The sequence below is a fragment of the Tetrao urogallus genome (genome assembly GCF_951394365.1).
Source record: "Tetrao urogallus genome assembly, chromosome: 28".
Lineage (NCBI taxonomy): Eukaryota > Metazoa > Chordata > Aves > Galliformes > Phasianidae > Tetrao > Tetrao urogallus.
The window spans coordinates 763,651-788,351 of NC_136841.1; the positions used below are offsets into that span (position 1 = coordinate 763,651).

The 24,701-nt window shown below is 56.4% G+C and overlaps 5 protein-coding genes across 5 annotated transcripts; 3 read left to right on the top strand and 2 right to left on the bottom strand.

The window, feature by feature from the left end:
• Window positions 1-4,159: 4,159 nt before the first annotated feature.
• PRCC (proline rich mitotic checkpoint control factor) lies at window positions 4,160-11,435 on the bottom strand (the record flags this gene model as incomplete). Its single annotated transcript, XM_079547673.1, has 7 exons — window positions 4,160-4,246; window positions 4,696-4,761; window positions 5,116-5,259; window positions 6,144-6,239; window positions 7,180-7,764; window positions 8,175-8,222; window positions 10,932-11,435. The coding sequence occupies 7 exons, from the start codon at window positions 11,433-11,435 to the stop codon at window positions 4,160-4,162; spliced, it is 1,530 nt and encodes a 509-aa protein (XP_079403799.1).
• Window positions 11,436-12,836: 1,401 nt separating this feature from the next.
• Window positions 12,837-18,136, top strand: HDGF (heparin binding growth factor; the record flags this gene model as incomplete). The annotated part of the gene is made up of 6 exons (XM_079547570.1): window positions 12,837-12,923; window positions 16,913-16,989; window positions 17,126-17,264; window positions 17,352-17,534; window positions 17,620-17,825; window positions 17,970-18,136. 6 exons carry the CDS (start codon window positions 12,837-12,839, stop codon window positions 17,974-17,976), a joined length of 699 nt encoding a protein of 232 aa, XP_079403696.1. The 3' UTR covers window positions 17,977-18,136.
• Window positions 18,137-18,497: 361 nt separating this feature from the next.
• On the top strand, window positions 18,498-19,808 carry MRPL24 (mitochondrial ribosomal protein L24; the record flags this gene model as incomplete). The annotated part of the gene is given in 6 exon segments (XM_079547564.1): window positions 18,498-18,625; window positions 18,627-19,029; window positions 19,111-19,206; window positions 19,285-19,388; window positions 19,462-19,592; window positions 19,672-19,808. Coding segments are annotated over 6 exon segments (999 nt in total).
• Window positions 19,809-20,042: 234 nt separating this feature from the next.
• On the bottom strand, window positions 20,043-22,508 carry METTL25B (methyltransferase like 25B; the record flags this gene model as incomplete). The annotated part of the gene is given in 8 exon segments (XM_079547565.1): window positions 20,043-20,209; window positions 20,275-20,462; window positions 20,547-21,283; window positions 21,365-21,427; window positions 21,502-21,798; window positions 21,875-22,006; window positions 22,298-22,316; window positions 22,318-22,508. Coding segments are annotated over 8 exon segments (1,794 nt in total).
• On the top strand, window positions 22,507-24,093 carry ISG20L2 (interferon stimulated exonuclease gene 20 like 2; the record flags this gene model as incomplete). Its single annotated transcript, XM_079547643.1, has 3 exons — window positions 22,507-23,097; window positions 23,444-23,644; window positions 23,980-24,093. The coding sequence occupies 3 exons, from the start codon at window positions 22,507-22,509 to the stop codon at window positions 24,091-24,093; spliced, it is 906 nt and encodes a 301-aa protein (XP_079403769.1).
• Window positions 24,094-24,701: the final 608 nt, after the last annotated feature.

A 24,701-nucleotide genomic window follows, 5' to 3' on the forward strand; every position in this document is an offset into this window, starting at 1 on the left:
CCACCACCAACCCCTCTGTCCTCCCCTGCAGGGGCAGAGAGCGCTGCCGACACTTTGTGCTGGACCAGCTGCCCAATGGGCACTATGTGATCCTGGGTGAGCACAGTGCCCACCCCGAGCTGGCCGAGCTGCTGCAGCACTATGCCCACGTTCCCATCCCTCCCTACGGTGAGCTGCTGACCATGCCACGGGGACAGGTAAGCACGCCTTCTCATTGCAGCAATTAGCTGCTTCATTAGCCCCAGCAGGACGTGGGAGAAACAGCAGCTTTCCTGCTTCACTGGGGCTGCTTTCTCCAGGGAAATCAGGGAACCCAGGCCAGAGAAATCAAAGCGTCACAGCTGGGGTTGGCACTTCACCACCCAACATCACAGCTGGGCCAGTCCTGGCCTCGTGACTGCCTTCCTTTCACCCTTTGCACTTTGCAGGACAAAGCCTGCGGAGCGATGTGCACCCCAGATAGCAGCTCCACATCCCGCAAGGCACCAGCAAACCACCCAGCAAACAGCACCATGGCCAAGCGGGTGCCAGGAGATGGACAGGCAGCAGAGAGTGGCCCTGAGGAGATAAAGGCAAGGCCTGGGGCATAGAGGTGCTTTCCAGGGCAGCCGGGACATAGCACATGCAAGAGGAAGGAAGAGAGCTGATGGGGTAGGGATGCAGCCAGTCCATGGGGATGCAGCTGGGGTAGGGATGCAGCCAGTCCATGGGGATACAGCTCGGGTAGGGATGCTGGTGGTCCATGAGGATGCAGCTGGGGTAGGGATGCTGCCAGTCCATGGGATGGGATGGGGATGCAGCTGGTCCAATGGCATCAGCCCCTTCCCCACACTGCCCCCAGCATTCCCTCCCTCTCCAGGCCTCCAACATCCCCCTGCCACTCCCTGCCAAGTTCAGCTCCTCAGCAGCCACCCAGGGACCACCCAGCCGCAACAGCAGCGAAGGAGCAGAAGCCAACAGCCCCTCCACACAGACGCACCTCGAAATCAACCCTGTTGAGATGCTTGATGCCAAGTACCAGCAGCTCATGCGCTTCCACACCTACGCAGAGCCCCACGAGGGCACGGCCCCGCCTGTGGAGCCTATTCCCTTCTACGCCATGGGCTTGGGCTCCAGCCCCAGCCCTGAGGCTAACATCTATGCAGAGGTGGCCACGGTGCAACAAGAGCCACCCCGCCGGGGAGCACGAGGCCCTGGATCCCTGCTGGCTCCAACCACATTTCTGCACTGGCGGTTGTCCCGCAGCCTTTCCAACCAGGGCTTCCACAGAAGGCAGCTGCCAGCGACTCCCACTGCAGGCACCACGCAGAGAGCAGCTCCTCAGCCGGCCCCAGAGGTGCGTTTGCATACATCTGTCATAAGGCACAAGCTCTGGTGCAGGACCAAGCTGTCCAGCCCGGCCCTCACCAGGCACCAAGTCACCATCTCACTAGCTTCCCTTCCCACAGATTCCTCCGGCCCCAATGAACTCAGCACTGGAGTTTGATGACCCTGCTTACAGCCCAAGGATGAGCAGCACCAAGCAAGCTGCAGCCCCGGAGAACATTTACGAGCAGGTTTCTAGAGGCCATCCCTAAGGCACAGAGGTAGGGCCATGGCAATGCCCAGCCTCTTGTTGGCACAAGGTCTGCCTGCTCTGCTCTTGCAGGGCAGAGGGAGACCCCTGGACCTTGGAGGCAGTCCTAGGCATACCAGCAGCATCCATCAGCTCTGCGTTGGGATTCACACTGCTTCCCAAACCCTGTTTCAAAGGGGGATGAGGAAGAACGGATTTAATTTATCTTCGCAGAAAGAGATTGCTATGAATAGAATCAGGGTGGAGGAAAAGGCTATTAGAGCAGAACCAGATGGGTTTTGGGCAGGGCTGGAGCCATCCATGCAGCATTTCACTGGCTGCAAACAAGCCTGGTCCTGCCAACAGATGCCTTGAGCTCTGCCCTGCTTGCTCAGCCACCGAGCACAGAGCAGCACCAAACCCCAGAACAGAAGGTGAGGGTGACACCGAGCCTTCACTGCCCCATTGCACAACCCCAATTCCTTGCTCTGCCCCCAATGTGCAGCAACACAGAGTGTGGTTCTCATCAGCCCTGGTGCAAACACAGCCACAACAGAAGGGAAAAGCGTGTGAGAGCAACTGGAGACCCAAATTTGGACGCGTTGGAGCTTCAAAAGGAGGACCGAAAAGGAGAACAGAGGTTTTGTGCTTCTACCTCTAAGAAAATCGCTTCCGTTTTTCACAAGCCTTCACGTTGTTGCTCATAAATGGCTAAAAGCAGAGCAAAAGTCAGCAGCGATTGCCATCCTCCTAAGTCCCCTCTAGTGTTAAAAATGAGCAATTACATATGGAAAAGGCAAAAATAAACACCAGGATCTGAACGCTGCCTTCAGCCCCCTGGGAGGGATTGGCAGAACGAAGCCAAAGGAGCTCAGACCCACGAAAGTGCAGTGGGGAGAAACCTTCCAGGTGCTGCTGCCCCACATTCAGGACACCCGACCCCCATTGCACACACAGCAGAGGGCAGTGAACCCAACCCACCTCACCTTGTGCCTCACACTGCAAACAGCTGTGGTTTGGTTCATTTAAAAGTTTATTCCTTTATCAAATCTCTTGTCAGAGGATTTCACTGTACATATAAGATATGAATAAATTACTCAACAGTAACTTTATTTTGGTCATTCGGATACTCAAACTTGGCTCTGCAAAGTACTAAAACATCCAGGAAACTAAACTAGAAGTTACATTTCTTCTTTTAAATATTCTAAGAAAGAAATTCTTTCATTGGGGTTTGTTTTCTTGGCTCCTTTTTTAAACAGGCAATGGGAGAAAAACAACCTCATGGAGTTTCTTCCTAAACCATTCTTAGCAGTTTCAGCTGCAGTTACAACAAATACAACCCTCAGTGTTGGAAATGCGAGTTGAAGAACCAGACCAACTCCCTGCTCCCTTCAGCATCACACAGTGGTGAACAATGAGCTAAGAGAGGGCACAGAGACTTGGCTAAAGATGCACGGGTTGGGGCTGGTGAGGTTGCACCATTTGCAGTCACACCACCTAGACCTAATACCTCAAATCAATTTAATTCTTTAAAAAGTTAAGGCTGGGACACTTGTTTCCTCTTCCCAGTCCAGAGGGTAATGTTAACACTAAAACAGATGTGATGCCTTTATAGGAAACAAAATTCATACAAACGAGCTAAAAAGCTGAAAAATAAATGTACAGTAGGCAGCTTTCGTTGTGCCTGCTCCCAGGAAACTGGGATACTCAGTTCAATAAGCATGGAGATCAGATTGTTACAGCACTGTCGGCCCTGGATCAGAGGGAGGAGGAAGAAGGGGAAAAGGGAAGCAATGTACACACGATCATCAGCTACACCCAAAGGTTCTCAGCAGCAGCTCGTGCTGGCTGAGGTCCTCATTGCTTTCTGCACTCGACACTGCAGTATTTTCACTTCTGTTCCAAGCTCTGATCTGTCACTTTGCTTCTCCTTTGAAACAACAAAAAAAAAACGAGCTTCCTCTCAGCATGGTTTGACATGGACAGGCTGGTGCAGCCAAGAGCAAAAGCAACAACTTGGCCACGTGCACACACACGAAAAAAAAAACAACCATAAAAATCCACCGTCCGTATGAGAGGAGCACAGGATTTACTCAGCCAAAATTCAACAGCCGTGATCGTGTCTCATTGAAAACAACAAACTGAATGAAAAACAACAAACAGGATCGCTCTTGAAAGTGTCTTGAGAATGAAAAACGACACTCTTGAGTCCGAGGAAGGAGCAAAGTGGGACGTGGAAGCTTAGAGAGACTCTGCCTCACGTTCCAGTGACGAGGCTGCTTCAGACGCACGGCCCTGCGCCTACAGGACAGCAGCCTTGCACCAGGCACAGCTCCTGCAGCTGCCCTGGGACTGTCGCTGGCTGTACAAAACTGACCTGATTTGAACCTTCCATATTATTGTTTAAGGAGAGGGGAACGATTACAGGTGGAGTTTCAGGAACGGTTCACAAGAAACCTTTTTCCTGACAGGGGAGTGAGTGCAATATCCTCCCACCCACCGAGCAGACAGCACTCAACGCCAGCCCAGCTGGTCTCCAAAGGCCAGGAGAGGTCTGACACAGTAAGTCACCTGGGACAAGAGCCAAAACATGGGACATGGGTGTTAGAATCCGTATTTGGCTTGAGTCTGACGTCGACTGAGCTTGTTTTCAGACCACGTGTTTTTCAGTTCCAGTTCTCTTTCCTTCGCCTGCAGAAATCGAGAAGATTAGCATCAGAGCTGAGCATCAGAGCTGCTGCTCAACTGAGTCAGCAGTATTTTACCCTCCTCTGCCCCTGCTGATGGGGATTACAGCGTGCTGCAGCTAGAAGGCTCGTTACAGGAGCTAGCACAATTATCTTGACAGAGGCCTGAATTAATTGGGATGCACAGGCGTTTCATTTATGCTGAAATGCAGCTTCTTTTGTGGGTCGCTCTCAGCAGCTGCTTTCCAACCACACTGCAGCCACGTGGAATTAGACAGGAAGCAATGAGCCTCATAACCAAACACAAGCACACATGCACTGGAGCTGGCTGCAAGGGGCAGGGTGAAGCAGAGCAAAAACCAAACTGGGAGCTCTGAATCCTCAGGGCCAAAGGGGCAATGCCACCAACCCCCCAACCCCAATTCTATCTGTGTTGGTTTCCACGCTACTCACCTGATGGATCAGATATGTGATCTGGTGTTTCCTCCTTTGCTGTCCTGTGGGCTGATCTCCTTTTTTCTAGGAAACAAGATCAGATAAAGTGTTAAAGCCAGAAAGATGCTGACCCAGACAGCAAAACGAGACAAGCCCCTGCACAAAGTCAGCTCAAGGAGCATTTGTTTCACCTTAAGGTTGTGGGCAGATTTCCTCAGGCCGTAGCAGATCCCAGCTGGCCTTTACCACCTGCACTGTGTCGTGAGAAGCCCTGCTACTCTCTTATGTATATTTATTTATACGACACAGAAGACAAGGGTCCCTGCTCCCCCTACAGCAATGGCTACAGAGCCTCTAGAACAGCTCCAGCTGTGGTTGAAACAGGAACTGAGCAGGTCTCCAAAACCCCAGTCAGCACTCCTCTCGTCCTGTCTGTACCTTGCTGAATGATTTCATGGTTTTCTCCTCTGTTAAGGATTTGGTCAACCACTGCTGGGCTCCACTCAGCTGATCGTCACCTTTGATATCCACAAAATTGATTTCTTCTCTCCCCCGATTTCGCTTGCCTTGCAGCCGTTTGAACTGAAAGAAGGACAGAAACAACTGAAGTTTCACAAACATCACACACCAACAACCTGGAACAGCTAAAGGTAGCTGGAGGGTGACCCCCTCTTTGCTCCCCTAGCATGGGACAGGGCACATTACCATACATCTTTCCACTGAGGAATTTTTTCTTTAGGATAGCTCTGCTTTGCTGTAGATCAGGATATCTTAAACCACTTAACATTAAGATTACAATCTTTTGTTTTTTCCTATGCAGAGGGAAAAACAACATTTACCTTTTGTTTATGAGAAGGCCCTCAGCCTCCTCATTTTAAATGCTAGGAAAACACCTCAAGTTCAACTGCTAACATATCCACCTTCCATAACTGAAATCTCAAAAGCAAAGGTTCCTCAAAGGAAATCAGCACGACACGAGCCACCTTCTGCAGCCCTTGTTCAGCTGACAAGACTGGCATTTTCCAGATTAAATCAACAATGAGAGGCAGTTTTTGCTTCTTTTAAAACAGGTTTTTGAGCTATAGGTCTTGAGCATTTCAACAATGTGGGGCTAGCACTGCCGTGCTAGAGGCTGTACCAAGAAAATATGTGAATGCCCTACTGAGGTAACTTGCCCGCCATATATACTGCTAACAAAACAAAGTTGGGCTAGGTGGGAACAACAAGCATCACCTACTTATACAGCAAGCAAATCCATCAGGAGCAGTAGCCCAACATATTGCTGGAAGGACACTGCATGTCTCCACAGCACAGCACTAGACCCCATGGAACAACAATCCGGTCCAACTCGGCAAGGAGCACTGGGTCGTGCTGGAGGCTCAGGACCGAGGCTGTCAAGCAGGTCCTATGTTCTAGCAGAGCTTAAATGCAAACTCCATAGTGGGATAGATAGTATAAGTGCCAACCGCTTCATCGTCTAGGAAGGAGGAGTCGGTGCTCATCTCCTGCGGCTGTGCCTGCGCCGGTTCCACCTCCTGGTAGTACCCACTGCTGTAGTAATCCTGTGAGCAAAAGGAAAAGCAGTTCGTCACTGCAGCGAAGCAAGATGGATCCTGGGGAAAACAGAAGCCCAGAGATGCGAGATTGAATCCTGTACCTCACCCCGGGAGCTGCTGGTCTCTCAGCCAGGAGTATGAGAAGCACAGTGCATTACACACACGAGGCTGATGGAAGCAATCATTAATTACACCTCATTACCCTGGCACTACTGAAGAGTGTAGGGCATTTTTTTCCCAATAGCAACTCAGCGGTGTTGAATTGCTAGAAACAACCTGGCTTCATATACCAGCTCTGGCACTCCCTGGTTCAGCACCCTGACAAGAGCAGGGGCAGTTCTGCTGGGGCATTTTACAACGAGTGCAGCCATTAAAGATTTATCCCACAAAGAGCTTCTATGGCTCTCGTGCCAGAAGAACCCAGCTGTATTATCACAGAATGAATCATAGAATGGCCTGGGTTGCAAAAGACCTCCAAGATCATCAGTTCCAACCCCGTGCTGTGTGCAGGGTCGCCAACCAGCAGACCAGGCTGCCCAGAGCCACATCCAGCCTGGCCTTGAATGCCTGCAGGGATGGGGCATCCACAACATCCTTGAGCAACTTGTTCCAGTGCTTCACCACCCTGAGTGAAAGACTTCCTCCTAACATCCAACTTAAACCTCCCCTGTCTCACTTTAAAACCATTCCCTCTTGTCCTATCACCATCCACCCTCATAAACAGCCATTCCTCTCCTGTTCATACGCTCCCTTCAAGTACTGGAAGGCCACCATGAGGTCTCCCCAGAGCTTCTCTTCTCCAAACAAGCCCAGTTCCCTCAACGCTTCTCCCATCGGAGAAATGCTGTGGATCTCCGCTCCTCCTTCCAGAGACCACAGGTTGGAGTTTCACAAGCCACAGCTTGCTTCCCTAACCAACACAAAGCCTCCCCTGTTCCAGACCCACCTGATAATACGCGTCAGTCCCGCCGGCATCGCCGTAAGCAGGGAACTGGCCATAGGGCTGACTGTCGTAGTCTTCTCCGGATTTGGGCAGCCAGTTGTGATGAGCGGCACTGGAGCCCACGCCGGTTTTGAACTCCAGAGGAGCATTGGCAGCAGCATCTTGGAACTGCGGCTCCGGTTCCGTCCCAGGTGGCGGCTCCTCCGAAACCACCGGGCTTGAGTACATGTACGCCTCAGCAGCGACAACGCTGGGCTCGCTCCTGTCGGACAAGGAGAAGTAGTTCTCTGGCTCGACCTCTTCGTCGCTGTCGTCCTCCTCCTGCGTAATCTGCTTGGTTACCTGGAGGGCAGCGCTCTTCGCAGCAGCTTTGATGGCAGAGGGAGAAGGAGTTGTGGCTACGGCCGGCTTAGACGGAGGTTTTGTTTTGGAGGACGAGGTCGGGGCCTTCGCAGGCTTCGACTCGGAGGCGTTGTCAGCTGCTTTCCTCGAGAAAGCGTAGGGCAAAAGTAACCGATTGGTCTCTTTCACCGTCAAGTTTTTGGGTTGAGGAAGCAGAGCGGACAAGCCAGAGCCCTCGCCACGTCCCTGGTGAGTTTCATGCGGGGCAAATGGTTCATAGAAATAAGAGAAACGAACGAGACCATTTAGTTTCTCCTGACTCCCTGCCAATTATCTCCTCCGATTCTAACAGTATTAATGGGTTTCCCATTGCTCAGCACAATTGCTCGCCACTTCCAACACTTTCTTGCACAAAAGGCTTGGTGGGACTTACAAAGGAAAAACTGGTCCTTGCAAATACCCATTTACTTCTCACATGAATATGTATTTTGCCGAAATTTAAATTTAGGAAATCTCACCCAAAAACGATTCGACACCCCAGGAATTTTATACTCTGAAGGCCCTGTGCTGAATGGGTTTACAGTTGCAGAAACCCAACATCTATCACATGCTGATTTCCCGTGCAACTTGTTTAATTCAATACGCCAGAGACTCACCTGAAAAATATTTTTCTTCTTTGCTGGTTCATCTTCCTCTGAATCTGACTGAGAAAGAAAAACAGAGCTCAGCACAACTCGAGACAGTAAATAACAGTGACCACCCCTGCTTGGTGACTTGGTAACATTCAGTTTGAAACAGCAGAGGATCACAGCACTGCAGGGCCAGGTTCAACCTGCCAAAAACCACAGTGAAAGCAACAGTGGGCTGTCAGGCTCTTTCACAGCCTTGCTGATGCATCAGTGTCAGGACAAAAAGAGATAGGAGAGATCCGGGAGATCACTGAGCTGCCCACAGCAAGCCGGGCTGCAGTACCTGTCACTGTGTTCAGCAGCAGCTGAGCCTGCTGTGGTTTGAGCAGAGAAAATAAGCTGCATTCCATTGTAAAAACTGAAGCTTTGCAAACAAGTCAGCATTACCTCATAATCTCACCGGAGCAACACATCCGCAGTCAAAAAATAATCTCCAGCTTGAGTTCATTTACCCAACTTATGGGACAAAAAAGGATTCACTCATTCAAAACTCCCAATTTTCAAGGTGGCTTCTTCACGTTGCTCTAAAGCAAAGTGGGTGGGCAGAGATACTCCACATATTTGGCTCCTGCCAGAAATTAGCACTTAAAAGTATCTGAGCTGCTGGCTCACAATGAAGTCACAGGAAAATCAACCTACAGCGAGGCAAAGAACACAAACCACCCAGCAAAAGGTCAGCGCTCCCTTTCAAAGAGACAGACAGCACCACATTAACAGAGGGGGAGCACAAAACCCACACAGAGTGTAAAAATTCACTGTGGAGATTAATAGGAGATTGTTCACAGTAACTTTGGAGTTGTTAAATATCCATTAAAAACTTGAGCATAAGGTCTGGTCATCTCTGCCATCAGAAAAGGCCCCTGACATCTTTATCATCTTACTGCTTTGCAGAGCACTTTAAATAGATTACAGGAAACGAGGTCTTCTGCCAGTTTACTATCTAAATTATAAAACAGGACAAAGAGAAAAGAACACACATAAATAAATGCAAGTCAGAGCTGCAATAAAACCAGACCGCTGTATTCAGGAGAGATGAGACTGCCCAGGAGCACTTCCACAGGTGCAAAAGAAAGGGACAGAAAGGACTGTAAAGAGAAAAGGATGAAATGGGGATTCTGCCTCAGGCAAAGGGGCTTCCAGGAAGCACCAGGACCAGCTCTGTCTCAGGGACTTTTCTCTCGGCAGCATGCATTCACCATCCTGATGACCTGCAGGTGCTTCTGTTCAAAGCCAATTTGCTGAACACAGAAGGTGGAGGACAGGGAGGAAAAGGAAAAAAAATCTCCTCATATTCATTTCAGTAATTGTAAGGGCAGCAAGGAAGCTAAGAGCCTGAGTATTTGTATGATGAAGTGCTGCAAAGAAATGAGTAAGCAAAAAGTGGGTAGCAGGGAATGGTCTGTACCTATGCTGCTTGCCACACATCCTCCTGCCTGGTACACGTGGAGCATACAAGCATTTAAGATCAGGCAGAAGATTGGAGATAGACAGCAAAAAAGCCACAGGGCCTTCTTCACATTAAGTCACCACGTATTTTTTCTCCCGTCCCCTGCAAAAAGCAAACCTCTCCTGCTGGGAAACTCAGCTCAAACGGACCTGGACCTGCATCTGACAGCAAGCAGCACATTGCCTGCCAACAAAGCCAACAAGAAGCACGTTCTGCTGCTCAGCAGTGAGACACATTTAGCTGCTACACCTCCGTAGCATTTCAGGAGCTGTGCAGGATTTGCCAAAGGAGGCTGGCTGTTGGTCTGGGAGCAGCCGGTGTCCTTCTCACCCTTCCTTCCCTGCAGGCTGCTGCTCCAGCAGAGCGAGATATGCTGACTTCATCTCAGCTCCCACAGGCCTCGATGCTGGCAGTCTGCTATTCACTGGCACTGCTGATAAATCCATAACCATGAAACCTTTCCCTCAAGCTGCTTGTCCCTGTGGAAACGACCTGAACTTCGCAGTGCAGCTCCCTGGAGCATGCACAGCATCACGACACTCAGAGTGGGACAGAGAGCAGCTCCCTCTGCGCCCCAGCACTGCCATAATCCTCCCAAGACAGAGGCTGATTTCCTTTGACATGAAGGCCTCAGGGTCACCAATGGGTTCCAGAGTGCCACCAGCACTGCAGTCGTCCACAGGGAGACAAGAAGGGGGATGAGGACCCATATCTCCCTTCACATAGTCACAGCTTGCTTTGGCTTATGGCCAGCTACCTGGATTTGGTGCTCAAGAACTACATAAGGCATCGGGCAAACATCAACTAAAAAAGCATGAGTTGAGATGGAAGTGAATACCTACAGGTCTGGTGGACACCTGAAGCCTTCAGACAATCAAACAATACATTGTCAGGAAGATCTACTGATGTCAAAACAAACAGAGAGTATGAATAGAAATTCAGGCTTGTTTGGGATGCCCCTAAGAAGGCCATACAGCTCTAAAGCAATGCACTGACTTCAGCAATAAATAAGACTGCAGATCATCTGGATTCAGGTGCATTACAGTTACAAACATGGTTACTATCTCAGTTTAATTCTGCAAAGTGCTTTAGGATTAGGTCTGGCGACCCGGACAGATCTCTCCAGATGCCACAACCATGGCAGCAGGCAGGCTGTGGTGCCTGGCTGCCCCGCAAGGCACACAGCACCGTGCTTCACGACCTAACGATGCCTGGAGAGCACAAAGCAGAGCTCAAGGGCTGACCCCCCTTCTCAGAGGAGCTTGTCCCATACTCACATTTCCCTCGTGCAGCTCGGGTGCTACGATCTTCACCGGCTCCGTCCTCTTCTTTGGCTTGGGGAGTCCCAGGTCCCCCCCAGCGCTGGGCAGAGCGGCGGGGCCCGAGGCGGGCGGGGACGGGCCGGAGGCCGAGACAACGTTCCGTGGGGGCGGCAGGAGGAGCCCCCCTGGCCGGGGCTGCTCCCCGCTGCCGGCGGATGGCTCGGGAGGGCCGGGGGCCGGGCTCGGGGCGGGCGGAGGGGGGCCGAAGCCCCTCACACCGGGCGGTGGGCCCATGAGGAAGGGCGGGGGAGGCAATAAGGGGAATCCGCTGCCCTGGGGGGGTGGGGGGGGCAGCGCGGAGGCTTTGGGGGGAGGAAGGGAGGCGAAGAGCCCCCCCCGGGCCGGGGGTTGCGGGACCGGGGAGTCATGAGGCGAAGTGTTGGGGGCTTCCACCTCCTCGTCCGCGGCCTCCTCCGCCTCGCTGTCCTCCTCGCTGCTGGCATAGGCCACTAGAGACATGGCCACCCGCGGAGGGCAGCCCTGGGCGGGCGGCAGCCGCTACGCGAGGCCGAGGATCCGCCCTCTGGGCTAGGCCGCGCCGCCGCCGCGCTTTCAGCGGGAGCAGCGGGGAGGAAAGAAAGAGCGGGCCGAGGCTACGCCGCCATGTCAGCCCCACCCCGCCCAGCGGCGGCGGCAACGGGGACTGGGGAGGCGGCTCGGGGAGCCGGGAGGTCGGCTCCGCTTCTGCCGCCGCGCTCCCAGATAATGGCCGCCGGCCGCGCTCCCCCTCCCTCAACCGTTGCGGCGGGGCCGCCAAACTACAACTCCCGGCAGCCCCTGCGCGCCGCCCGCCGCCAGCCTCCCAGCGCGTCTCACCATAAAGCCTCACGGGAAACGCAGTCCGCTAGCCGCCCGCGGGGACCACCGCTCCCGGCGTGCACCGCGAGAGGCGCCGCGCGGCGGAGAGAAGGACGCTGACATGGCGGCGGGGAGAGGCCCAGAAGCATTCGCGGCACCGAGGGAGACCGCGATGGGGTTGGGAGGTGCGGGAAGGGTGCACAGAGAGAAGCTGGCGGACGGAGCGCTCCGCGCTACCGCTTGAACGAGCCCTGACTGCTTCTGCGCGGTCACAAAGCGCCCACAAATGGTGGCGGAGCCGCGTGCTCAACGCTGGCCTACAGATCCCAGCATGCCCCGCGCCAGCCGCCTTGCCAGGGCTCACAGCGCAGCGCCGAACGGGACTGCAGCTCCCAGCATGCCCCGCGCGGGGCCTGCGCGGCTCACGGGGGCCTGTGGGTAGCCGTGGCGGTCGGGGCCCGTCCTTATTATCCCATTCAGTTCTATGGCGCTGCCTTGGCTGGCCACGGTGCCAACCCAGTGCGTTCCCACCAATGGGGTGATTTAGCGACACGGAGACACATTCCGAATCGTTTTTAATTTATTTGGGTTCCCATCTCTACCGCACCACCACCATCTACTCCCCTCCCTCCCCCCACCGGTGGTAGCGCCTCACCTCCGCGCATGCGCAGCCCAGCCGCGCGCCAGGCCGATCGCCGAGCGCATCCACCGCGCTGCTGCCGCGGGGGGGGGGGGGGGGGGGGTTATGCGGGGGTGGGGGGGGAAGGGCGCGATTGAATTCAAACCCAAACAACCGCACGGGGCCGGGGCCGCCGTACCGCGCCGCTCCCAGATCGGGCCGGGGCCGCCCCCCCCCCCCCCCGCACCGCGTTGCGGTGGGGGCCGCCCGCACCTCCCTCCGTGCGCTGCTCTCCCTCCTTTTTCTCTCTCTCTCTCTCTCTCCCTTTCAACCCCCCCCCCCCCCCCCCCTTTTTTTTTTGTGTGTGTGTGTTTTTTTTTTTCCTCCCGCCGCCTTCCCGCTCCCAAACTTCACGCCGGGCCCCCCCGCGGCCCGCAGCCATCATGTCCCGCTCCCACCGGCAGAAGGAGTACAAGTGCGGGGACCTCGTCTTCGCCAAGATGAAGGGCTACCCCCACTGGCCCGCCCGGGTAAGCGGGGGCGGGGAGGGGAGGGCAGGGGACCTACGTTATTTTAGGATTTAATTTCATTCTATTTTATTCTTTCTGTTGTGTTTTTTTTTTTTTTTTTCTTTCTTCTTTTCCCCTCTTCCATTTTGCCTGACCCTCTTCTCGTTCCACTCGATCCTATCCCCGCGTTCTGCCCGATCCCATTCTGCCCCGTTCCATCCCCTCTGTTTCATTCCCCCATTCCTCTCGGGAGCAGCCACCCTCCAGCCGCTCTCCCCCCCTTCCCCTCCATTCCCCCTATGGCCGCAGGTGTGCGCGGAGGTTCTCCACGTGGCCCCTCCACCCCCCCCCCACCGTTGCGTGACCCCGGGGCCTTCTGTGGGGGTCGGGGGGGTGGCGAAGTTTCACGGCCTTACTTGTGGGCTCCCCCCCCAAACCGGTACCACTCTGCCCCTTTATTTGGGGGAAGCAGCACCGAGGGGAGCCCATCCTACAGCTTTCCACCTTCATTCCTCCTCCCAGGCCTGGATCCAGCCTTGGGCCCCCAGCACCGCTTCCTTAACCCCCCCCCCCCCCCCTCCAGGCCGAGGCTCCTTGTTGTAGGGCTCAGAACAGCGTGGGTTCCCTCCCCCCAGCCAACTTTGGGTCGGTTTATGGTGGTTTTGTTGGCCAGGCTACGGGGAGAGGCACTCAGTCAGGCAGCGGCCTGGCAGCACGCAGCCAAAGCGGCCATGGGGAGGAGGGGCAGCCTGCATGGGCCCTGTCTGCTCCAGCCCTGTGGGGGAGGAGGACCAGGGGGATCCGTGAGGACATCACACAGGGCCTGGAGCTCACATCACCAAGCCAAGGCCTTTCTGCAGCCTCACACCAGGCCAGACTCCTGCAGCCCAAATTAGCACAGGCCAAGGCGGTCGCTTGGGTTTCAGCCTCCATGGCTGCTCTCGGCCTGGTCTTATGGGGACACAGCCCTGGGGCCCACAGCGGCCCCTCTGCAGGACTGAATCCCCTGCCCTCCCTGACCCCATCACTTGCCCTGGCAGCGTGGGCAGAGCCATGACTAATGGAGACGCTCCCGTCCCCTCCAGCCACTCGCTGGGGTTTTTTGTTTTCCGGCTCCCGGAATATGAAGCAGGTGTGGCCGGGAGGTGGCAGCTCCTTCCCCTCCCTGGGGAAAGGAGAGGTGCTGGAGCTGTTTTTTTTTTGCCTAGTGCATGCTTTGGGGGCTGCCCCCTGAAATATAAGTGCTGCAAGCACCGAGCGTGTTGCATTGACACCCATATGCAGAAAGCTCTCAGTGTGGCCTCTATGAAGAGGCTGCATTGGAGGGGAAACTAAGGCACTACAGCTGGGAGGTGGCACCAGCAGTAAGGACAAAGCAGTAAGGACACCCTTATGCTGTTCCTACAGGGTCCTTCCCAGCACCTTTCTTGCTCGCAGGCCATTATTGTCAGTTGCTTGGGTCAGATGCTGCCCCAAGGCTCTGCTCCCATCGCTGGGTATTGGGTGTGGGTGGGGGCTGTGTGTGCTTGGATGAGGCCCTCCTGTGCTGGCAGCAGGAGCTGAGACTGCCCCAGGGGGACAAGAGAAACCTGTGGGGCTGTGCCTGGCATCATGCCACTGAGATGCAGCAGTGTCTCTTAGGACATGGGATGCATGAGCACTGCCTCCCTGTGGTCTCGACTGGTTAATCCCCCCTTCCCCACCCTAGTCACAATCCTGTTTCCATCACTGGGGAAACTGAGGCAGAAACCAGCGACTGCCGGGTCTCTGCATGTGTTGTCCCAGACTCCGGGCACCGGTTACAAAGTCCAGGTGCCAAGGTTCAGTGCAGAGTCCGTGTGGGGTATGTGCTTGTCCTGCTCCAGCTGTTCTCCAGAGCTGTCCCTCCTGTCCCACCCCCTTGTTTTGGGCCCCCCCTGTGTTCCTATGCAAAGAACAGGCTGGTGACGCCATGGCACCCCATCCTGACATAGCAGACTGGGATGGACAAACAGACATTGGTGCTATGGCAGAGCACCATGTGGGCTCCAAATGGTGAAGGGTTTCCCGACAGGCCCAGCACCCACCTGTGCTGTTGGCACCCAGTCTGGCTATCTCGACGACACCCCCTTATCTCCCTGCCCCTGCTTCTTCCCACCCGCTGCTGTGAGTAGAGATGTTTTGGGAGGGTTGGGTGAAAAAAGGCAGATAAGAGGCTGCCACCCGTTGGATCCCACCCACGATGTGAATCCACGCCCTTTCTGGTTACCTACACAGTGTCCAGAAATGCATGGGGTCCCTGCTATAGGCTGCATTGTGCTGCTTTGCCCAGCCACGACCTTGGCCAAGGATGGATCCTGGTACATGGATGTGGCCACTGTGTACCACAGGGCTCTGGGACAATAGGGTCCCTGTCCCTGCTGGGGGATGTCCCACAGAGTGAACTCTGGGGGCTGAGCCACTGTGCACAGCACCACGTGCACAGCCTCTCTTCAGGGATGGAGGTATTAAAAATATCTGGTCCTGCTTGCAAGGCGTTGTGGCCCCACCAGAGCTGTATCTGTACCGTGTTATCCTCAGCAGGGTGAAGTCAACCTGTAAAGGGCCCTTTTGAATGAGAAAAGTTGAAGCCATTGGGGTGGCAGAACCGGGATATTCCCACAGGAGTGGGGAATAGATGGGTCCTCACCTGGACCCACTCCCCTTGGAGCTGATGGGGCTTTTGGTGCCACTGCTGAGAAGAGACCTGTGGAAACATGGTCTGTGTCTGAGTGTCCTGCAACGTGGGGCTGGGCAGGCTGGCCAGCTGCCCTCTGAATCAGATTTTCTCCTCTGCCCCATCAGCATTGTGGGCGAGGGTCCAGCATCATGGTGTGAGGCCAAGCTCTGCACTGTCAGGAGCCGCTCACTCCATCCCTGCCCCAATTTCTCTGCTGTGTTTGTAAAATGGAGCTGGGAACAGAGGGCTCCCACACATGGAATGTGTCCTTGCGGCCAGGAGCGCTGGATGGAGACATCCCATCCCTCCTGGGCACCCCCAGCCCAGGGCTGTGCCAGCACTGTCACCCGGTGCAGCCCTGTACCTCAACTCTTGGACTTCTCAGGATATTTCCAACAGAACCCCCTCTGCCAGCTCTGGCATTGAGTGCTGCAAGTTGCTCCAGGGCCACGTCTGAGATGTGCCAGGAGGAAGGAAACAAAAAAAACCAACCCACTGGCAGCCCCGTGGGAGCCCCACACCAACATGGCACCTGGGGAAACTGAGGCTCAGCACTGATGTCTGGCAAAGGTCGTGCCATGAGTCAGCAGCACGCTGTCAGCGGGACGCGGCACTGGAGCCAGCAATCTCACCCTGCCACCCTTGTCCGCTTCGAGACCCCCCACCCTACTTCTCTGTTTCCACCTCCCTTTGAGGCTTCCTTGGGAATTTATGGCTGCGCTCGTGCTGGCTCAAGCCGGGGTTATTTTTAGACTCTATAAAAAGCTGCCAGAGCCACTTTGCGCTCCGCTCCCGCGTGGTGCACTGGGAATATTCACGCTTGGTGAATTGGCACCTGCTGGCGGGGCCGTGCTGGCTGCTCGCCGAGTTGGGGGCTCACAGAGCTCCAGGCGAGCTGGGGTGTTTTGGCCGCTGCCACAAGAGCTGGGTTGGAGCTGTTCCTCCTGCGTGCAGCCACGATTTTGCTGAGCTAAATGTGTCTGAGCCAGTCTAGACAAGAGCTTACAGCGACCGCTTCTCGCTGTCCCCTCCGGTGCCCGCAGTGCTGCCACAGGGATGCAGCTTCACATCAGGCTGTGTGATGCTCAGGCTGGATCCAGGTGCAGTGGAGTGCCCATCCAGCCCAAGGCTGCCATAACCTTTGTGTTATCTGCTGTTTTTTGTCCCTGGTGCTGCTGGCTGCTGGGTGAATTCCTGAGGAATGAGGCCAAAAGGTGGCACACAACAGCCCATATACCCGTGTTCTAAGCGGTGGGTGATGTCCCGTCACTGTGCCCTCCCCAGCCCTCACCCCTTTCTCCATGTCATACAGATCGACGAGATGCCAGAAGCTGCAGTAAAATCCTCCTCCAACAAATACCAAGTCTTCTTCTTTGGGACCCATGAAACGTGAGTGGAGCCGTGGGGGATGGGGTCAGTGGGGTCATAGATGGGACCCACTCTCTGTGGTCTGGGTCTCTGTGGGTGCCGTGATGCCAGTGAGGTCCTTCCCAGCTGCTGTTACTCATTGCTTCCCCCTGAGCAGGGCATTCCTGGGGCCCAAAGACCTCTTCCCCTATGAAGAATGCAAGGAGAAGTTTGGGAAACCCAACAAAAGGAAAGGGTTCAGTGAAGGTTTGTGGGAAATAGAGCACAACCCAACTGTCAAAGCCTCCGGGTACCAGGTAGGTGACATCCCTCTATGGCCACCTCCTGCCCTGCTCTCTGGGTGTCCTGTCCCACCCCTCTAAGCCCCCCATGTCCATTGCCAGCCCACCCAGAAGAAGACCTGCTCTGAGGACGCTGAGCCAGAGCAAGAGCCAGAGGGTGATGGGGAGAAGAAGGGCAACGCAGAGGGCAGCAGTGATGAAGAGGGGAAGCTAGTGATTGACGAGCAATCCAAGGAGAAGAACGAAAAAGCCGGGATCAAGAGGAAAGCAGAAGATGCTTTGGAGGTAGGAAGGGGATGGAGACATGGTCGGGGGGCACTGGGGCTGGGCTGAGCCTGAGCCTGGGCTGAGCCTATCTCTCCCTGCCCAGGACTCCCCCAAGCGCACCAAGGAGATGGAGGGGCAGGAAGCAGAGAAGAAGATAGACAACGAAGAGGCCCCCAAGGAGGAGCCGAAGCCCAACCCAGCCGAAGGGGAGAAGGAGAAGAACAGTGATGCTGCCAGCGTGCCAGACGCCAATGAAGCCAAGCAGGAGGGCAAGGATAAGGCGGAGGAGGTCAGAGACCACAAGGAGAGGTGAGGGCAGTGAACGGGGTGATCCCAGTCCCCAAAATGCAGGCTCCCTTCTACCCATGTGGGCACTGGGGAGCAGCCCTGGCAGCAGGGTGGGAGTCCCGGTGCCATGGGGTCCATCACCGTGTCTCTTCTTGACCATTGCAGCCTGTAGTGGCCTCCCTGGCGAGCTGATCTCCCGCTGTCCCTTCCCTGCTGGGCTTCCAGGGTGTTGCCCCATCTCACCCTCGTCACATCCACGGCTCCGGAAACGAGAAACAAACAGAAAATGAAATTTAAAAAAAAAAAAAAAAAAAAAAAAAAAAAAAAAGAAATGAAGAGAAACCCAGTAATGAGAACCCCTGAACCGACCTGCATCTCCTGGCCCTGCTGTTGTGGGGCGCATGCTTTGTATTAGTGATTTCTAGGGGGCTGATCAGTTGATTTGAAATAAAAGCGATTCATGCCTTTTTAAAGTGCTTCTGCCTGCATTTCCTGCTGGGGGTGTGGGCCCCATTCCTGCTGTGGGCCCCTTTGGGTCGTTTTGTGTTCTTGGTGCCTGCAAGAGTCCTGAAGGAAATGCAAATAGGAATGGAGGTGAACTGGAAGAGGGGAAAAAACGGAAGGGAGGCAATGGGAGCCCTGGGCTGCTGCCTTGACTCCTGGGGAGCCATGGGGCTGGAGCTGTAGTAGAAAATGCACCATAGACGGAGCTGGGCTCGCAGCCGCCCTGCCCACTGCTGCTTCACTCCAGCCTCTCTGTCCAGGACCTACTATGGGGCAATGGGGGCCGTGGGAGGCAGCTGGAACTACAACTCCCAGCGCGCCTCGCGGCACCCCACGTGGTTCCTCCGCCCAATCGCGGCTGCTCCCGGGATGCACCGCGCCAGAGACGGGGAAAGAGGCGCAACTCCCGGCGGGCGCTGCGGTGTGGGCGGGAAGGGAGGGAGGGGCGGACGGACAGACGGACGGAGGGGGGGGGGGCGTGGTGGGGAGGGCAGCGCTGCGGGTTCGACCCCCGTCCGGTGCCCTCAGCCCCGGCACCATGCGCTTATCGGCTCTTCTGAGCCTGGCAGCCCGGCCTAAGCTGCCCAAGGATTACCGGCACGGCACCTGGCGGCCCGGCACCGTAGCCGAACGCATCCGGAATCCCCCGGGCCTACGCCGCAAGAAGATCTTCGTGGAACCCATCAGCAGGGAGGATTGGAAGGTGTTCCGCGGTGATACGGTGAGCACACGGCACAAAGCCCGGGGTAAGTGAATGGGGGAAGCCCCGCTGAACCCCCACCTTCCTTCCAACCCTGTGCAGGTCCAGGTGCTGACCGGGAAGGATGCGGGGAAGCAGGCGATGGTCACCCAAGTTGTACGCGCCCGTAACTGGGTGGTGGTGGAAGGGCTGAACACGGTGAGTATCGAGCGTGGAGGTGACCCCAGATGCATCCCAATGGGCGCAGAGCAGCCGTAACCCTGCCCTGTCCCGCAGCATTACCGCTATATCAATAGGAATGCCAAGTACAGCAGCACCTACATTGCCAGCGAGGCTCCGCTGCTGCTCAACCAGATCTCCTTGGTGGACCCTGAGGACCGGTAATTCGCACGGGGAGCTGGGGAGCCCTCTGCTGGCTTCAGTGCTGACTCTCTCACACCCTGTGCCCACCAGGAAGCCAACAGAGGTAGATTGGAGGTACACAGAGGAAGGTGAGCGTGTCCGTGTCTCGCTACGCACCGGCCGTATCATCCCTCTCCCTCTGCGACAGCGCCGGGATGGCATCGTTCCTGAGCAGTGGATCGGTGAGGGGTTGGGGGATGGCTGCGAGCTGCAGCATCCAGAAGGTGCTTGGAGGCTCAGCTCTGTCCCCTCCACCCCCAGATGGCCCCAAGGACACATCGGTAGATGATGCACTGGATAAAACCTACACGCCATCCCTGAAGACCTTTGAGGAGGAGATCATGGACGCCATGGGGATTGTGGAGACACGTAGGGCCAAGAAGTCCTACTGGTACTAAATCCTACTTGAAACCTGGCCTGAAGCTGTGTTCTGTGCTCCAATGGCAGCAGCTTGCAATAAAGATGCCCCTTTATTTTTCATGGCTGTGATGCTTTTTGACAGCTCTGGGTCACGCTGACAGGATGCAGACTATCCTGCTATGCCTCCTCCCCTCCTGCTCACTCAGTCCAAGCCTCGCACTGTGTAAAAGCAGGTTTTATTGTAGCTCGTGCCTCATAGCCAGCGACTGGGCTCAGCCCTGCCCCTGCCCACCTCCACCCCTCACCACGTCTTCGTCCTCACAGATGTCCTTGTCCAGGCCTGATAGCACTGCATCCAGTGGCACCCGTGCAGCCACCAGCACCAGGTTGCGTGGGGAGAACCGGGGGTTGAAGAGGGGCACGAGGGCACATTGGAAACCTGTGGACAGAGGGACGGTTGGCACCTGCAGCTCCCCGCAGCTCCCCCACCCCAGCAGCACCCACCTTGCTCCCGCAGGTACAGTAGGCGATCAAGCAGGATGAGGGTCTCCACCAGTGGGGCCAACAGCAGCACCAGGCTGAAGAAGGCAACCACCTTGTGCTGCTGACACAGCATGGCGCACACCGACTCTGAATCCAGAGGCACAGCAGCTGAGTCCAGCCCCACAAGGGACAGCCCCAGCCGGGCGTACCTATGGGATAAAGCCATGCCAGTCCCACAAGTGCCCAAGGAGGATGCCAGGAGGGGATCAAAGGGGAAGCGACCCCATACGCACTCGGGGAAGCTGAGCATGTGGGCTTTCTTCATTGTCTGCACTCCCAGGTGCTTTTTGCTGGGATCAGCTGCCTGGATGAGGGTCTCCAGCACAGCACGGTAGCAGTGAATGCGCAAGCATTCGCTGTCCCTGTGCAGCCGCTCTGTGTATTCCTCCACTGCGTGGCATGCAGCCTCACGAGCCCGGTAGGACAGCGTGTGACCTGGCAGCCCAGCCACCCAGGCGCTCAGTGGGTAGCCCGGAAGGTTGGAAGCAGTTGGCTCAGGGCACGTGGAGAGTTTCATATAACAGCAAGCTGCTGAGGTGACAGCAGCCACCTGGGGGCTGCAGGCGAAGTGACGCAGGAGGGCCACGCTGAGGTCCCCGCAGGCATGAAGCCCAGTCAGCAGTACCTGCTCGCTATCCACAGGCCATGCCAGTGGGTTCCTGGCAGCGAGGGCTGGCCCTGGAGTGGGGGCAAGCAGGAACTCTTGCCCAGGTGCCTGAGGGTCCAGCCAGCCAGCCACGTGTTGAGGGCATCGGGGACAAAGGGATGCAGGATCTGTAGTGTCTCGGGCTGTGTTTGGGTGGTGTTGGGAAGGTGGCAGCCTCCTACTGTCGCCCCGTGCCCGGGCTTTCCCCAGCTCCCGCAGCAACTCCTGGTCAAAGTGCTCTGCCAGGCTGACCAGGCGGCCGTCACCCTCCACAGCAGTGACAGACAAGCCAAGACTGAAGGCCAGGAAACGGGAGAGATGGCCCTGGGGGGGGACAGGAGGATAAGGAGACGTGCTTGTGCGGGAGACATCCCTGAGGATCACCTCACAGCAGCCCCTTCCTACCTGCCCTGCACCCACGTCCACCACACGTTCACAGCCAGTGGCCTGGCTCAGCCGCTGCAATACCTGTGAGGAGAGGGGACCGTGGGTTGACAGAGAAGCTGTGAGGTGACACCAGGGGGGAAAACTGGGACACCCACCTTGCCCAGGCGCCAGATCTCATGCTGCTTCTTGGGCTTGACGTGACGGCGCAGAAGTGGGTGTAAGTGGGGGCTTTGGCAGGGCGGGTGTGGGGCATCCCCCAGCTGCCCACGGGGGAAGGAGAGAACACGGACAGCAGTGGTGAAGGCCAGCAGGGAGAGTGGCCACACCGTGCCCTGCCCCACCATGCCCCCAGTCCCCAGCAGCATGGCTGCCAGCTGCGGAGGGTCTGCCACTTCTAGGGCTGTCTGCCAGGTTGGTGGGAGCTTTGCCCACAGCCCCTCAGTGAAGAAGTCCTGTGGGGAGTGAGAGTTGCTGGACACGGGGCTGGGGACATGCTGGGGACATGGAGGACACGCTGGGGACACTCACAATGATGTAGGAGTCAAGGAGGGGTCGGTAAAGTGACAGGAGGCGGACGATGTTTGCTGCTCGCTGCTGTTCCCAGTGCAGGGGGGGACTGGGAGCACCTGCCATGGCTGTGATGTCACGCTGTGATGTCACCTGAAGGTGTGATGTCACTCAGAGACCCCTACTCTGGGGGTATGACATCATCCAGGGATGCCAACCCCCTGCCTGTCCATGACCTCAAAGAGCCACAACATCCTTCAGTGCCATGCCACAGGGCTGTGACACCATTCATAGCCACAGCTCTTTACCTGCACCCGTGACATCACAGATCCGTAACACAACAGGGTCGCGATGTCATGAGATAAGCCAAACCCCCCACCCAGGTACTCCAGGGCCATAGAGACGCCCCTCCCGCGGGCCAGAGCGGCCCCATGCGCCACTCACCGCCCGGCCCCTCCGCGTTCCCGCCGCGCATGCGTAACCGCCCGCTGGGAGTCCAGAGAGCATGCGCAGTTTTGCCATCACCCCACTGCGCAGGCGCACGGGCTGCGTGCGGGTGGCGCGCATGCGCGTAGTTGCAGACGCTCTTCCGTTGCCGGCAGTTTCCGCTTCCGTTGGTTGGGAGGGGAGCGTTGGGCGCTGCCGGCTTCAGCATGTCAGACCTCATCCTCAACGTCACCTTTGGGGTCGTCGAGCCCGCCCGTCGCGTCCCGGCCGGGAACCGTAAGCATAGGAACTTCTTAAGGCGACGGTATTTGGAACGGAAACGTGCGCTCGGGCAGAAAGAGCGCCAGGCGGCCCCGCAGCCCGGAGGAGGCCGCCCAAAGAAGCGCAGCAGGAAGAGGAAGCTGAAGGTGGACGGCGGGGAGCGGGAGGAGCACGAAGGGAAAGATCCCCCCGGGTCCTCCGGCGGCAGGGAGCCCTCAGCTCGCAGCATCACGCAAGAAACGGGTGCCAAAGGGACGCAGGGAGCAAAAAAAGGGACGCAGGGCCCCGTGCGAGCCTCCGGGCTGCCCCCAGTGCCCAGCAAGTTCGTGGCTATCGACTGTGAGATGGTGGGCACCGGGTTTCGTGGGCAAACCAGCGCTTTGGCCCGCTGTAGCGTTGTGAACTATGAGGGCGATGTGCTGTACGACAGCTACGTGCGGCCCACAGAGCCCATCGTGGACTATCGCAGCCGCTGGAGCGGCATCTGCAAGAAGCACATGCTCAACGCTGTCCCCTTCTGGGAGGCTCAGAAGGAGGTGTGATGTTGGGGGTGGTGTGGCTATGGGGCAGAGAAGGGGGACTGTGCTCCTGGTGGGCTTTGGGGGCTGACTCGGGTGGGTGGGTGGGGGACTGCTGAGGTCACAGCATGCTGGTGAGGACTGCCCACATCCCAGTCCCCATCCTGCAGCAGAGGGGATGTCACCTCATGCCTCTGCTGCTCCCATTCAGTCCTACATCACAGCCCTCAGCTGTGATTCCCACTGGTAGCGGGGTAGACCCATGTTCCTGGGCACGACCACCACTCTGCTGTGGGATAGGATGCTCCAATGGGCAGCATGGTGCACTGAGGCCTGCTCTAATGCTCCCTCCTTCCCTCCCCAGATCCTGAAGATCCTCTCCGGAAAGGTGGTGGTCGGCCACGCCGTACACAACGACTTCATGGCTCTCAAGTATTTCCACCCCAAAGCACTCATCCGCGACACATCCAAAATCCCCTTGTTGAACCAGAAGGGTGGGTTCCCCGAGAAGAAGTCCGTCTCCCTGAAGGACTTCGCTAAGAAACTGCTGCACAAAGATATCCAGGTCTGAGGCTGCTACGAAGTCACTTCTGGGGCAAGAAATTTCCCGGTGTCCCTAAGGAGCCTAGGGGACAAACAGGCAGTGTGAAGGGGCTGTGGGGAGGTTTGCCCTGCTTGTTTGCAGTCTGTGCTTGGGTAGGGGACAGAGGTGTGTTATCTCCCGTCCTGGGGCTGGGGAATCCCAAGGTCAGTCACTGCCTTGTACCTTGGTCTCTTCTCTGAAAGACCTCTTGCAAGAGCAGTTCAGCTGCAGAGCCAGCAGCTGAGAATGTCACTGGGGCTTTTTCTTTCTCAGCAGTGCCCTGGGCCGTTCCAACTCTTTGTCACTGTCCCTAACAGGTTGGCAAAAGCGGACATTGTTCAGTGGAGGATGCCAGGACAACCATGGAGCTGTACAAGATCGTGGAGGCAGAGTGGGAGCAGCACTTGATATTGAACTCTGAGCAGAAGTGACTGCCCTCACAGTCCAGCCCAGACTTCATGGGTCACAGAGCCTTGAGCCAGTGGGAGGAAGAATAGGATGAGCAGAGGCAGCAAGTGCTGTGGTGCACTCTAGCTCACTGGTAGTGGAGATAGTAGCATTATCAAGTTATGACTGTTCTTTCTCCCTACTCTGAGCATTGCATTGCCTTTGTTATACCGTGCTGTGTACCCCACCAGAGATGTGGGGAGAGCAAGGGCCACCTGTGCCTTCTGGGGGTCTATCCAGTCCCAGAGCAGTTCTGGCCTGTCAGAGCCCTGTGGGACCCCAGTGATGTTGGGGTACCCAAGCCTGGCTGTACCAGGAAGAGCATTCCTAGGAGGGCAGCTGGGGAACCCTTATGGATGGGTTCTGCCCAGGTATGGGCAGAGAGGGGACAGAAACTGCTCTGGGTACAGCACTGGAGCCATACCAGCTAGGCTCATCCTGAGCACAGAATCCAGACCCAAGAAGCAATCCTTCAGGCCCTCAGGCCAGTTGCCTCCCATGTTTCACAACTACCTCTGACAAGGACCAGCAGGGGCCACGACTGCCACAGGGTTCCGGGACACAAAGCAGGCTGAGGCAGGTCCTGCCAGCT